Here is a 13125-nt window from a genome sequence, read left to right as displayed (position 1 = left end):
TTTAAAAGCAATTTGCAAGATCTAAACCCTCAAATATCTTTTTGTTTGTCTCCTTCAATTTATTTCTCTTATTCAGCTTTTATGAGTCACTTGAATTCTGAATTACAAACACATTTGGGTGATTTAGAAAATAACTGTGAAAAGAGGGGCTCATCCTGGATTATTAAAATGATGACTAGCCTTTTTATAACTTTCTTATGCATGGCTTTCTCAAATCATCACTACAGGACTGGTACTGACCTGTAAAGGGAAGGTACCCTTCAGTTCCTGTTGCTGCTTCAGAATTTGTATTCTGAAAAATGATGCAGAATTGCTGTAAAATGCCTTTTCAAAATGATTTAGCTAATAACAAGTTAGGAATGTATTTTTCATAAGGAAATTACTTCTTACCTAAAAAAAATTACAATTCTGTCATGAATACAGTAACTTAAAAATGCTGTTTTTTGTAGAAGGTTTTGAGGTTAGAAATGCCTTTCGGCTTGCATTTGCTTTCTTTGCCAACAGGAAGGGAAAAATAGAGGTGTGGGAATGTCTGCAAACAGCATAAGTAGGTCTGTTAAAGTAGTACAGAGCATTGCTCTGGGCAAAGAAAACAAGCTTTTTGCAACAGAAAAATGTGTAGCAGATAATGGAGGATCAGCTGCACAGGAAAATTAGCCATTGCCTGGACATCAGGTCGGGGTGAGCAGAAGTATTACGCAGAAGAGCCTCTTTAGTATTCTGCTGAAGCTGGGTATGTCCAACTCTGCCTTGGAAAATAAACATCACATGGGATGATTTTGCTTCACATACACACTGCACACACAAAATGTCTTGCTGATTAATATAAAACTGTGTGCAAGTGGCTTTTGCCGCCAGTTTTTTGACTGATACACTTCTAGTGGAAGATGTAGACAAGCTGCTGCTATAAAACCTTCCTCATTCCAGAGAAAGAAGGAAATTAGTGCCACCTCTGCCCCAAAAAACCAAGACAGCCAAAAGAATATCCATTGCCTTATTCAATTTCTGGATTTGCAAAGAGGCTGTCAAGATTTTCACAACTTGAAGGCAAGTGAGAAGGCAGATGTCAGAGAAAAACTTCCCAGTGGGGGAGCAGAAACACCCCCCAATACTCTGACCATAGAAATCACAGGGAAATCATCCTTCTAACACATCAGAATGTCTAAATTGGGCCAGAGTGGTGTAAGGACATGGTCACACTTCCTGGTAACATGCTCTTTGGTTCTGGGCTGTGGGGACTCCGGGGTTTCCTTTCCTGTCATGTAACCACCTCAACGGGGCTGAGAAGCAATGGGAAAAGTTCACAGACGAAAAAACTGTAATTCCACCTCATGAGGGAGCAGTGCAAGCAGGAAAGGACATCCTGTACGTGAGGCAGCTGGAAGTCACTGCAGTCCTGAGGAAGAGGGCTGCCTCAGGAGACACCAGGGTTCAGAGGCAGCATGGCAAATCCACTTGGCCATACCCTTTCCCAGTGACATCACCGGGAATTCTACCAAGTGGCTGAAGCTATTTTGCCTTGAAGCCCTGCTCTAGGTTACACACTACGGTTTTCACTTTCACATTGGATGTAGCTAAAAGGTGAGGCAAATATGGAAATTCTTTTATTTGGCATACGCCTACTGAAACTAGATTTTACTAAAATACATTGTCATTTTCCACCTCTGTCAAAAGCTGTGTACATCAGACCTCTTACTGGATGTTCTTGAGAGTATTGATTCCAAAATGGCTCTGCTCTCCTCCCACTATCACCTGGCACTCAATTCCAAATCTTCCTGAGTCTCCTATGGGAATAAATGTGTTTTGACAAGTTGTAGAGCTTCCTATTTCAAAACTTCCCTTTTTGTCTGGCAATGGCTCAATTTCCTCAACTCCTTTCATTTTTTTCATTTCTTTTTAATAGCAGAGAAACAGAAACACTGAGAAACGTCATTTCCAATTACTGCTTTGGTATAACTTCTAATGCTTTTGGGACACAGATGCCATTCTAACTGTATTTTGACTCTGTATTTCCTACTATTAACACCCACATTAACCATATATTAACTGAAATTTAAGGCAGTGGCCTCTTTTCTAGAACCTGTCAGGAAGAAACAAATATTTAAGCTTTATACATCTCTGTGATCCCAGACAGATAGATATATGGGAAAATCTTCCTCCATGGCAAGGGGAATAAATCTATTCAAAAATTTGAAGAGAACAGAATATGAAATAATAAGTTAAAGAGTGGTATATCTGGATTCTAAAATAAATTAAAAGTCTCAAAGAGTTAATGACATGAAAGTCACAAACAGTGCATAGCTAAAATGCTATTGTGGAAACAAAAGGAAAAATAAACCCCACTGTAAATGTTGAACAATTACCTTGCCAAACACTCCACTTACATACTGGAATGTACAAAACTGTCAAACTCCAATTTTATAATCAAACTCCACCTTTATAATTTTCTGTTATTCTAGACAAAAGCCAAGGCTCTCAACAAGCAGACTAACACTGAGAATGAGAAAAAAGGTGCCAGGGCTACTCCATGAGGGAGTATGAGCAGGAACTGAGTGTGGGGTCAAGGAGCAGGCCACAGTCACACTGTCTCTGGAGTTGGCAGGTGAAGACAGTCAGTGCAGATGGGTAGAGCCCATTCATCAGAGCCCCAAACACGGTTAAACGATGAACTGGGCCAGGGTACTTCCAGAGATTCCAGCCAGGAGGGGGACAGAGTGGGAAGCAGTGCTGAAGGGCTACAACCAAGTTTCAAGACCCCCAGGGGAGACAGGTACACCTGCTTACACTGCTCGGGGCACGACTGGGGCTGCTCAGGGTAACTGAGGCAAATCAGCACTCTCACGGCCCTGAAACAGCAACATTTACACACAATGTGCTTTAAGTACGACTTACTTACACTTTCGTTAAATGAAGTACTGGTGATACCTGATGCCTTGTCAGAACAGTAGGGCTGTTTCTGGATTTAGGTAATTATTATTAAATTCTAACAATATTAACTATTGTTATTTATTGGTAATAATTTTTACATATAAAACATTTATTACCGTTGTTTCAGTTTTTTTGCTACTTGTGCTTCTTTTTGATAATGTGAAATAATCTGAACAATTATGAGGCTATTAATTAAAAGAAAAAGCAAGCCTGCCAACCATATAAATAAGAAAGTGTTACATCCTTTGAACTCCAAAAAGTATGCAGGAGTAAGCCATAGGCCTTGTCCGATGAACCACAGAAAGAGAAGCAGCATGCCCCGACGCCAGGACATCTTAATGCTAGGCATTACGAGGGGCAAAAGGCAGAGATACCAGACAAAGTACTGGGATGTGCATACTTTGTTAAAAGTCACAAAAATAGCGGTGTGTAAGAAACAGCTGAAGGCGAGGTCTCTGTAGAACGCTATGGACACCACCAGGAGCAAAAGCAGCTGGGGCAGGAAAGCTGCGAGCCCAAGGGCAAAACTCCATTTGCTCTCTGCTGTCAAGTACAACATGTAGAAATAGGGAGAGAAGTTATGACGGATATCCCTCCTAGTCAGGTGATAGAGGTAGGCATGCTCCAAAAACTCCCAGCCATAGAGGCGATAAAATGCCACAGTCAAGGCAGCCAGCACTGATCCGGCAACTGTTCCAAAGAGTAGCACGTCGCGGTTCGGCAACTTTCCAAAGAGGTGCCAGAGGCGCGCCATAAACGTGACCTTCGCCGTCTGGTCACCCCGCGCACGCAGCGCCCCTTGCCCGCGGCCCGGCCTGGTGCTCAGGCGGAGCGCTATGGGCAGCGCGTAGCTCAGGGGATAGATTTTCATGTGCACGGCCAGCCCGTAGCACACGGCGGCCTTGCCCACGCTGCCCGCCTCCACCCAGTACAGGGTGGCGAGCACCAGCAGCGCTACCAGCGCCTCCGCGTTGCCCCGGCTGGACACGGCCATGGGCAGGGGGTTGAGGAGCCAGGCGGCGGCGCAGCAGCCGCAGGCGCGGCCGGCGGGGGTCCCCCGGAGCCGCAGGGCCCGGTAGGCCACGACGGCAACCGCCAGGTCCCCGGCCACGAAGAGCAGCTTCCCGAAGGCCTCGGCGAGGAACACGTTGGGCGTCAGGAGCCAGGCCAGAAGCGGCGTGTAGCGGTACGTGGCCCGCCAGTAGGGCGAGCGCCCCTCGGTCACCAGCCGCGCCGCGTCCGTGAACACCCGGTAGTCGACGTCGGTGTAGCGCACCCGCATGGCGCGGTCCTGGTGCAGCCCATACAACACCAGCGCCAGCCTCGCCAGCAGCCCCGCCAGCAGGGCCGCGCCCACCCGCGCCATCCTTTCCGCGCGGGGTGGGGGGAATACGGGGGAATGCGGGAGCAGGGACACGCGGGGATCGGGCGCTGCCAGCGAAGAGGGGGCGCGGGCGGCCGCGCTGGGTGCGGCTTCCGCCGGTGCGCGCGGCGAAGAGGCGGCCCCGCGCCTGCGCACTGCGCGCCGGAGCCGTGCCCGGGCGGGACGGCCCCGCGCGCTCTCCGGCCCCGCGCGGGCAGGGCCCGGGCCCGGGGCGCTGTGAGGGCGCGGCCCTGAGGGGCGATGGGCGGTGGCGTCTCTGCTATGGGCCGGGAGCCTGGCAGGGCGGGGGCGCCGGTGTATGGGGAGGGGCTGCGGGACACCAGCCGCGCTGCCGCTGTAGCCGCCGCTGCCCATTGCTCCCGAACCCTGCCGGGAGCTGTGGGACTCCACGGGCAGAGAGGCGGCAGGTGCAGTAGTAGTTAAGTAAGGAGCAGAAGGAAAAACAACATCTGTTATTTACCCTCCGCAAGTGGCTGTGTTTTGCCTAGACGTGTGAGCTCGCTCTAGAGCACTTAGGTGAGCTTCCTGCCACAGCAGATTTCTCATTTAATTAGAGCAGAAACAGTGTAGTGAAAATCGGAGCTTAAAGAGAGTTACTTACAACAAAGGAATTCATTCCACTCTATTTTGAGGGCCTATTTTGTATGTTTTTCAGATAGTTTTCCTGTCTGGATATTTGCCATCGCACATTTGAATTGTGGCTGATTGAAAAACAGGCGTTTATCACTATCGTGTGTTTCATATTAGAACTTAGAAAGGATTTTCTTAGAGATGCTTTAGTCATCAAAAATATGCATTTGCTTGTTTAGTAGTTAATTGCAGCCGCACTCTTTTTGCTAAATGGTGTCATTTGGGAACATTTTGGGCACTGTAGCGTTGCTGGCTCACATCACTTACAGAAAATAATCTGCTTTTTCTCAGTTCTGGGGACACTCATCTAAGAACTGGGAACAGATTTTTTCCTTTTGGCAGACGCATCTTGGAGGGTGGCCTAACTGGTAGGGTATTCAGGGGACAAAAGATATTTTTGTTTGTGTGCACACAGCTATTAATTTTTATCTGTTAAGGCTGTTGTTCTCTGTATAGCAGTACAATGGGGTATAATCTGAGGGATCCAGTGGGAGAAGCATAGTACCTAACTAACCTGGAGAGTCAGTTTTTCCTCTGTCAGATACTTGCCTATTTTTTACTAAACTGGACATCTTCAATATAAAATCTCTATTTATGATATCATTAGGTCCTAAAACGGATTGTTAGGATGTTCCTGGGAAAGGGAATGAGAATGGTTGTTGATCCTTGGTAAATAATTGCTTACTCACTGCTGCTGTTCTACTTCAGAACAGGAAAGATTGGTAACATTTTGTATCTTGTACTATAATGGTTGGGGTTCTTTAAAAAATGCTTCCATCACCATATCCACTGTTGTGCTCAAAATTTTCTCTGGAAAAGCTAGGAGATAGATACTGAGTAAAATCACTGGGACTGAAATAACTAAGTATATATGTAGATACTACTAATTTTTTAATTTGGAAAGGTTTGCAAAGAGCTATTGTTGCTGTCTACCAACTTTTCTTCCAGGATTGTTTGCTGTTCTGTTGCCTTCCTGGATGGAACATGTTTTATTATTTCAGACCCTTTGAGGAAGCTGTTCATGATCAGATCAGAACATATTGCAGTTTATTTGCTGAAGTGACCAGGTTTAATGATAATGGTGGAACAATAAGAGTTTAATAAATAAACTTAGGAGTATGCTGCTTTTCTTGACTGTTTCTGACAGTCTGTTTTCAGACAAATCTTTTATTCTTATCTGAAGCAAACAGAAGTTGTTAAGCTGTCAGTAGTGACTTTTTACCTGGATTCTAAAGAGGAAAAAAGTAGGTAATTTAATTTGAAAGGGTCATAAAGTAAAAAAAAGCAACGTAAAATCTGCCTTGGCTATTGCATATACTGTGACTGTATGACATTGCTTGAGCTGGAAAAAGAATTGATTTTCCTTATCAATAATTTAACATCTTCAAAATATGCTTGAAGCTCTTCAGAGAATTAAGATTTGGCTCAAAAATGCATTTGGCTTCAGATTTGATACCAGCTTGCTTAACGTGATTTGTCATGTACTGTAGACCTTAATGCAGGAAGGAGGGCAGTCTTATTAAAGTTATAAATCTGTTCCTGTAAAAAGCTGCTTTTATTTATGTAAGTCACCAGGAGCCACTTTTAGAAAATGCTGGGAGATAAAAACTAAGAACTGCTGGTACTGAAGCTGATTGATTCCAGTGCACATGAAGATACAAACAGCATGAAGAAAAGTGTGGAGTTGCCATAACATAAATAGGAATATATGCATACATGCTTATTCACATTGGCATAAAGGTTTTATCTCACTACCTGCCAGGCATTTTCTCTATGTGGTCTCAAAGATGGACCATCTTATAAACGGAGGTCACTTCTAGATGTGCTCCTATTGCCTACTTGTGATGGGGGATTATAAACCTGAACTCAAACATTAGCTTCTTGCTTCACCTTCTGTGACAGAGACTACTTGAGCAGCACCAGGACATATGTTCCATAAACTACCTCATTCGAACTGCCAGTACTTAGGATTCACACAGCAGTGGTAGCATTGAAAGAACAATGAACTCCTTGTTATGGCCTTGTTGTGCCAAGTGTTTTAAAGCTTAATGGAAGTTTTAACCATCTGAAAATCAAGGTACTGCTGGAGGGTGGCAGCTGGAGTGAAGGAGACAGTGCCATGCTGGTTCCTGCTCAGCCAGGGGCAATCCTTGCATTTGGTCAGGTTCTTGCCTTTCAGGGATTTACTGTCCACACTAAGGTGGAGAGTTACGTTTTGAAAAAGGTTGAGCTAAGGCTACTGCCATCAACAAAGGTGAGCATATGGCTGAAACATAGATCTGATGGGTACACTAGGGCTAAATATTGGAGGGACTAAAAGGTTAAAGCAGAGAATTTTGAGGAGAATAGAGTCTAGTGAAGGCTGACAATTGGAAGATGAGATTCTATTGAAGTAACGTAAGGGAGCTGTTGTGACTGGTAGCTGTGCAAGGAAAGAAGGAACAGGTAGTGAGAACTAAGATTCAGGTGGCCTAGGGGGCTAGACAAGCTGGAATATCTGAAAAATTATGGAAAAAGGAGCAGTAGAAGGCTTCATAGGAGGAAGGCAGTTGGAGGATACTTCCATATGCTGTACTTTAGGTCATTCTACAGAGGTCTCAGGGTGGAGCATTTCTCATGCAAGTCTCCTCTCATAATCTAATTGTTAATGGCTAGCTATACTTTTAGACTTCATTGTTATGAGAAAAAATTAATCATAAGGCTTGAATGTTTTTCTGTAAGTTGTCATACTGTATGTATGCAGTGGCACAAGTCTATATGTATAAAAGGTGGTAGGAAAGTTGAGTATTTAAGCAAGTAAGGAAGACACTGGACAATAGCAGGTATTTGGTCTTCAGACTTCTGAAAGGAGAGAGAGCTGTGTTGTAATGTGTTAGAGTTCCCTTTTAACTCTCTTGAGTTTTGAACTCAGAATGTTTCCTTACATGAGAAATACTCCTGCCTAATATATTTGTAAACTGACAGTAAGTTTTTGATAATATGATAAGTACAATCTGTTTCTTGCAGTGCATGAAATTTTGTAGAAAAAGTGACTAACACTTTTCTTAGATATTTTGGGCTTGATAAAATAAATTGGTTTTTCAGATAGGATTGATGCATTTCAAATATTTGCAGTGTGTTGAATTTTAGGTATTATTAGCAAAAGAGAAATATAATTATGTAAGGAAGTGTTCGTTTCTGCTTTAGTACTGGACCGAGTAATCCATGAGGGTTTGCAAAAATCAGCTGAAAAACACATTAGAGCTCTTCACAGAAGAAAATCACCATTATAAATAAAAGGCCACCACTCCACTTTAAGCTTTTTCTGTTAATGTGTTTTCTTAAAACTGCCTGGTAAATCTATACCCTTATTCACACATTGTGCTATAAATGTGGCTATCTGGAGAATGTGATTGGAGTTGTAAAGGAGTTCTTTTTTTCACCACACTATGATTTTGCACAGTATGCTTTCAAGTGGTGTTGGCAGAGTTCTACTTGCAGTGGTTATGCTGATTGTATGTCAGTGTATTAGGTAAAATTCTAGCCCTTCAGGGAAAATCAGTACTGGATAAAAATTAGTCTGTAGGGAAACCTGTTAAATTTACCGTTAGAAAAGAAAATATTATGTCTGAGAAACCACATGTGGTGGCAAAAATAAGTCCACTGAAGTACGATGCTGGCCTAGGGGGCAATTGAAAAATATGGCCAGTTTTGCTGTAAGGCTGTGGTGAATCTGAGGTGTGATATGGCAAACAGGAGTTGGCTGCAGCTAAGATGGACAGTGCCCAACCCTCACTGCCTGACTTGCAATACCAAAACAAAGCACTTCCCCACCCTGTATACTGCTTCTATAGCTTTAGCTAACGGTACAGACAGCCCAGTGGACTACAGAAGTGGAAGCATACAACCAAGGATTGTGTTGAGTTTCCTTTACTTTTAAGTTTTTTTCCTATTCACTTCTGCTAATGAAAGAATGCAGAGAGAGTATTGATGAACCTAGGCAAAAGAGAAACTGGAGCCAAATGACAAATTATGGATTTAGGAGACTGAGGGTTCCTGGCACCAGACTACTGGTTTCTGACCATTGTGCAGAACCCAGTGACACCTCCAGAAGACATCTGTCAAAGGCTAAATCTAATTGTGTTAAGCATCACTTCCTGCAAGCTTTTGAATATCTAAGGGAAACATTTTATGCATTTTTAGTTTATAACCGCTTAATTTTTTTTCCAATTCTTTGGAATGGGAAAAGAGACAAAACATAACTTTGCTGTTCTCAGACTGTGTTGTGTTTGCAGTTACTCACTGAGATGAGAACAAGTAACTGTAATTACAGATAAAGTCTCAAACTGAATTTTGCAGAGTTGGCTTATAGGAACACTAGGTACTATTCTTATCACCTCAGTTTCCTATGCTATTGTGCATCAGATGGATTTCTAAGGTGCTTTATTTGCAATAAATAGAAACACGAGTTCCAAGTCTTTAGTGCAGATGGAGCAGTTATTTTATATAGCACTAAAAGGTTTATAAAGTCACGCAATAAAATCAATGATGCAGTTTCCTGCTTTTGGCTTCATGGTCAAAACTGATCAGTTGATCAGAGAAACTAATTTGTTTTATACTTTATGACCTAAAAATGGCTTATGAAGCACTGCCTTTCCTTCTCACAATGAACATCTGTTTCTTCTGACTGTAATTCTGATGACAGTGTTGTATGTACTTTGAATACCAGGTGCAAACATTGAAAATCATAAAGAAAAGGTCTTTTAACTTTCTCGTTTCTTGATGGCATTTTGATCCAGTCATAATGAAAAGAGAGGGAAGGTAGTTGAACAGGGATAGGGATATAGTTGAAAGTGGGTGTGGGGATCAGTGAGAGCACATTCTACCCTTTGGATGATTTTCATTTTCATGAATGAAATCTGACGTGCTTGGTCAAGGGGTTGTTGTCCTACCACCTGTTTGATTTGTGCTGACAAAATGCCTTTGCTGGTCACACAGAAGACTGAAGCAGTATGCTATGAGATAATTCACCTGTAAGCACTGTACTGGACAATAAATATAAATAAAAGTGGATGACTTTTGGATTATTGTTTCTTTTACTTCTTGATAATATGGTTCAGCGTGACTAGTTTTCCAGCAGTGGCTGTGCAGCGGTTTAGAAACAGCTGTTAGAAAAGGCAGAGCTCAGCTTCTAGGGCTGACTGTGCTCAGAGGGCTCCAGAGATGCTGTTTTTGAGAAGCTACGTGTGGGTGTTTATAGAGACCCTGGGACTCCTCCTGTGGGAGTGCTGAAAGAGAGGAGGGAATAGCTTGCCGTTGTTTAGTTTCTTATTCTTGACTGGGGATGTCTAGAAGGAGGAAAACTCCACCTGCACCATCTCCCTTGAGTGGAATGAAGGAATATCCTGTAGGAGAGGAGCAGCTGTTGGGGAGCTCTAGTCTGTAGAGACATGAGTAGTCCTCTGGTCTACCCAAAGCTGATTTTTCATTTTGCTTCCAAGTGTGTTTAGGATCTATCTACCTAAATAGATGTCTGTATTAAAAAACAAAACCAAAACAAAAAAAACACGTTAGCTTTTCTCACAAAAGAGTGCTCTGAGTAATGGCTGGTGCTGCTAGCAGGCATGTATGGAAAAATGAGAATGAAGATTATATGTGTTTCTGCATCCTCCAAAAGTTTTGAAAAACCCAGTTGTTCTCTTTTACGTTAAGCTTCAAATACTCCCTCTGGAAAGGGAAGGAAACATTCTTTTAGCTGGTTTTGGTGCTTTTGGCCTTAACCAATAAAGGGCTTCCCTGTCTTCTCTGATGAATGATTTACAACTGGTTAAATAACCATTTAAATATCTTTTGAACTCTTACTATTTTTAAACTTTCCCCCTTCACTATTTCCTAGGGGATGGTGTGGTATTCTGAATATTTTTTAGGAAAGACTCCTCAATTTTTCTAAAACCTTTTAAGTGCATTTATAGGAAAATGAGTGTGTGTCTTTTTAATATCATTGCTTTCCTCTTTTTGATATCTTGTCAGAGAGATCATCTTGAAAAGTGTCCCTGAATAATAATTCTACCTTATTATTCCTTTTTAAGTATCCTGCTGTAGTCTGCATTGTGGTTAAGATGCCATTGTACTTTGCACTGCAAAATCATAAACTAAAGAGGGATGTCCTAGAGACTTAGCTGTAGAGGATGTATCCTTCACTAGCTGTCTGTGGAAATTCACCATTTTACTTCCCAGTACCTAGAGTTTTTTATTTCCTAAATATTTAGCTGCTCTTCATTCAGTCTCTGGCAGTTACTTGGCTGGATCAGTTGCTTATGCACTGTCTGTCTGAGCTCTGCCTCTTGCTGTGTTAATGATGCCAGGTGCTGGTGCTTCTGCAGAGTATAATTATCTGGTTGCAAAGTTCATCCTGTCTTTGGCAGTCACAGTTCTGTCCCTTCTTCTTTCAGCCCCTCAGAATATAGAATGATGCTGTCCCCTAACCTTAGGTACATGTGTCTCTTAACTCAGACTTCAGAGCTTATTCATTCCCTGCTGATTCTGAGTGACAGCTGTGCCATCAATCTGTTTGTCAGTTTTTTCCCCATTTGATATGCTGGAGATTCTCTGCCCTGAGAGGCTCAGGGATGTTGTCTGGCCCCTTGTGCTCTGCAGGTCTGCTGCACCTGCGTCAGAAGTTGGAGTCAGACTCCATTGGTGTGAGCACTTGTGGTTTCAGTGGCAGAACTCCTATCATAGGAGGGAAAAACCAAGGAAGAGGATGTAGGCAAGCCATGTTTGCAGACTTGGGACAATTCATACATAGTGTTCTATATCTGCCATGCAACTGGCAACAGACATGCCACTCGTTTCAGTATTGCTTGTCTTCATTCTGGTTACTGTTGAATTTCAATATTTGTCCTTGCTGACTGCCACATTGCTGAGTTTGACAGGTTGTCGCCAGAATTCGAGTCTGCTGACATAAATTTTGCATATATTTAGGTAGAGATTCAACTGGTGGTTATCCTGTGTCAGAGTAGATCCTGCTTTGATTGTGTATAGTAGATTAGGAGAGGGTGTGTTTTGAGAGAAAGAGGACAACTATATCTCATATTTATCTGATGAATCTTTCAAAGAGTTGATTGTGCCAAAAAATATAGTATGCAAATATTCCCTGGGTAAGATGTATGTTGGGTTGAATACCAATGCTATGAAAAGTAACTGTAGTTTTTCCTTATTTCCATTACTGTGTATTGGTGGAAATTGCAAGGTAATTGTTTCTGTAGAAAGATTAGTCAGAACTTGATACTTACCAAGAAGCCATGCTATTTTAGGGTGATAGAAATTCTTGGAGTTCCTTGAACAATCAAGACTAGAATCATGCAAAATTAACTTTATGTTGAACTATATGTCATGCTTCTACAGAATGAATTATACAGAATAAATTACTTGCAATAAATCTTACTTTCTGGGGTAACTGTTATTCCTGAAAATTAGATGAAAAGATACATTTTCTCCTTCCAGTAAAAATCCTGCTGTAGTAATTTTTTTAGCTAGGATAATCCAGAGACAGGTGAAAATGAAACTTTTGTATCAGTGAACCTGTGGGCTTCTTCAGAAGACTCCTCCATCAGGTTTTAATTCTTATTAAAATCATTAGAATTTTTAAAAGATGGAACAGTTCTTTGTACAAAATGACTAGAAAATATTTTTTTATTTTGTTTTGTATTGTTTTGATTGAGTTGATATATAAAGACAGTTTTTCTTTCTAAGAGTCAGGCTATTTATAGAATTATATAGGAAAGAATAGAACAGAATTTGCACAAGGGAGTATTGCTATGTCCCTCCCTTAGCACCATCAGCACCAGAAAGATTATTTTATTCAGTGTCCCTTTTGAGTTTCCTCTGAATTTCAGAGTTCAGACTTCAATGAATTAAGAGTATCTCGAGCAGAAAGAGATAATGTATTGAGATTTGAGTTTCCTATATCCTTTGATGTCCTAGTGCCAAACTTGGTGTATGTTTTCCATTTGAAATACATGAACATATCTACCTGATTCCGTGGAGAATTCTTAAAAACTAAAGAAGTTCATAATGGGATTTTATCTCTGAGCCTAAGTCTAAAATGTTGCATGTTTTTCCTTGCACCTCACAGATTTGTCACGGTTGTGGCTTTTCATGTGACCACAGTAATCAAAGGGGCATCACACATTTTTGTTTGA

At 42.0% G+C, this 13125-nt stretch overlaps 1 protein-coding gene across 1 annotated transcript; it reads right to left on the bottom strand.

The window, feature by feature from the left end:
- Positions 1-444: 444 nt before the first annotated feature.
- On the bottom strand, positions 445-4402 carry PIGM (phosphatidylinositol glycan anchor biosynthesis class M). Its single transcript, XM_088053144.1, has one exon. It carries the CDS (start codon positions 4292-4294, stop codon positions 3041-3043), a length of 1254 nt encoding a protein of 417 aa, XP_087909270.1. The 5' UTR covers positions 4295-4402; the 3' UTR covers positions 445-3040.
- Positions 4403-13125: the final 8723 nt, after the last annotated feature.

Source organism: Pseudopodoces humilis, chromosome 3 (assembly GCF_049639895.1).
Source record: "Pseudopodoces humilis isolate 2021_Gansu_Grassland_sample_001 chromosome 3, ASM4963989v1, whole genome shotgun sequence".
In the NCBI taxonomy this organism is placed as follows: Eukaryota; Metazoa; Chordata; class Aves; order Passeriformes; family Paridae; genus Pseudopodoces; species Pseudopodoces humilis.
This window is presented reverse-complemented; position numbering and strand designations above follow the sequence as displayed.

Bases quoted from the DNA above. Each gene is read 5' to 3' on its own strand.
- PIGM (XM_088053144.1), bottom strand. From the start codon at position 4,294: ATGGCGCGGGTGGGCGCGGCCCTGCTGGCGGGGCTGCTGGCGAGGCTG.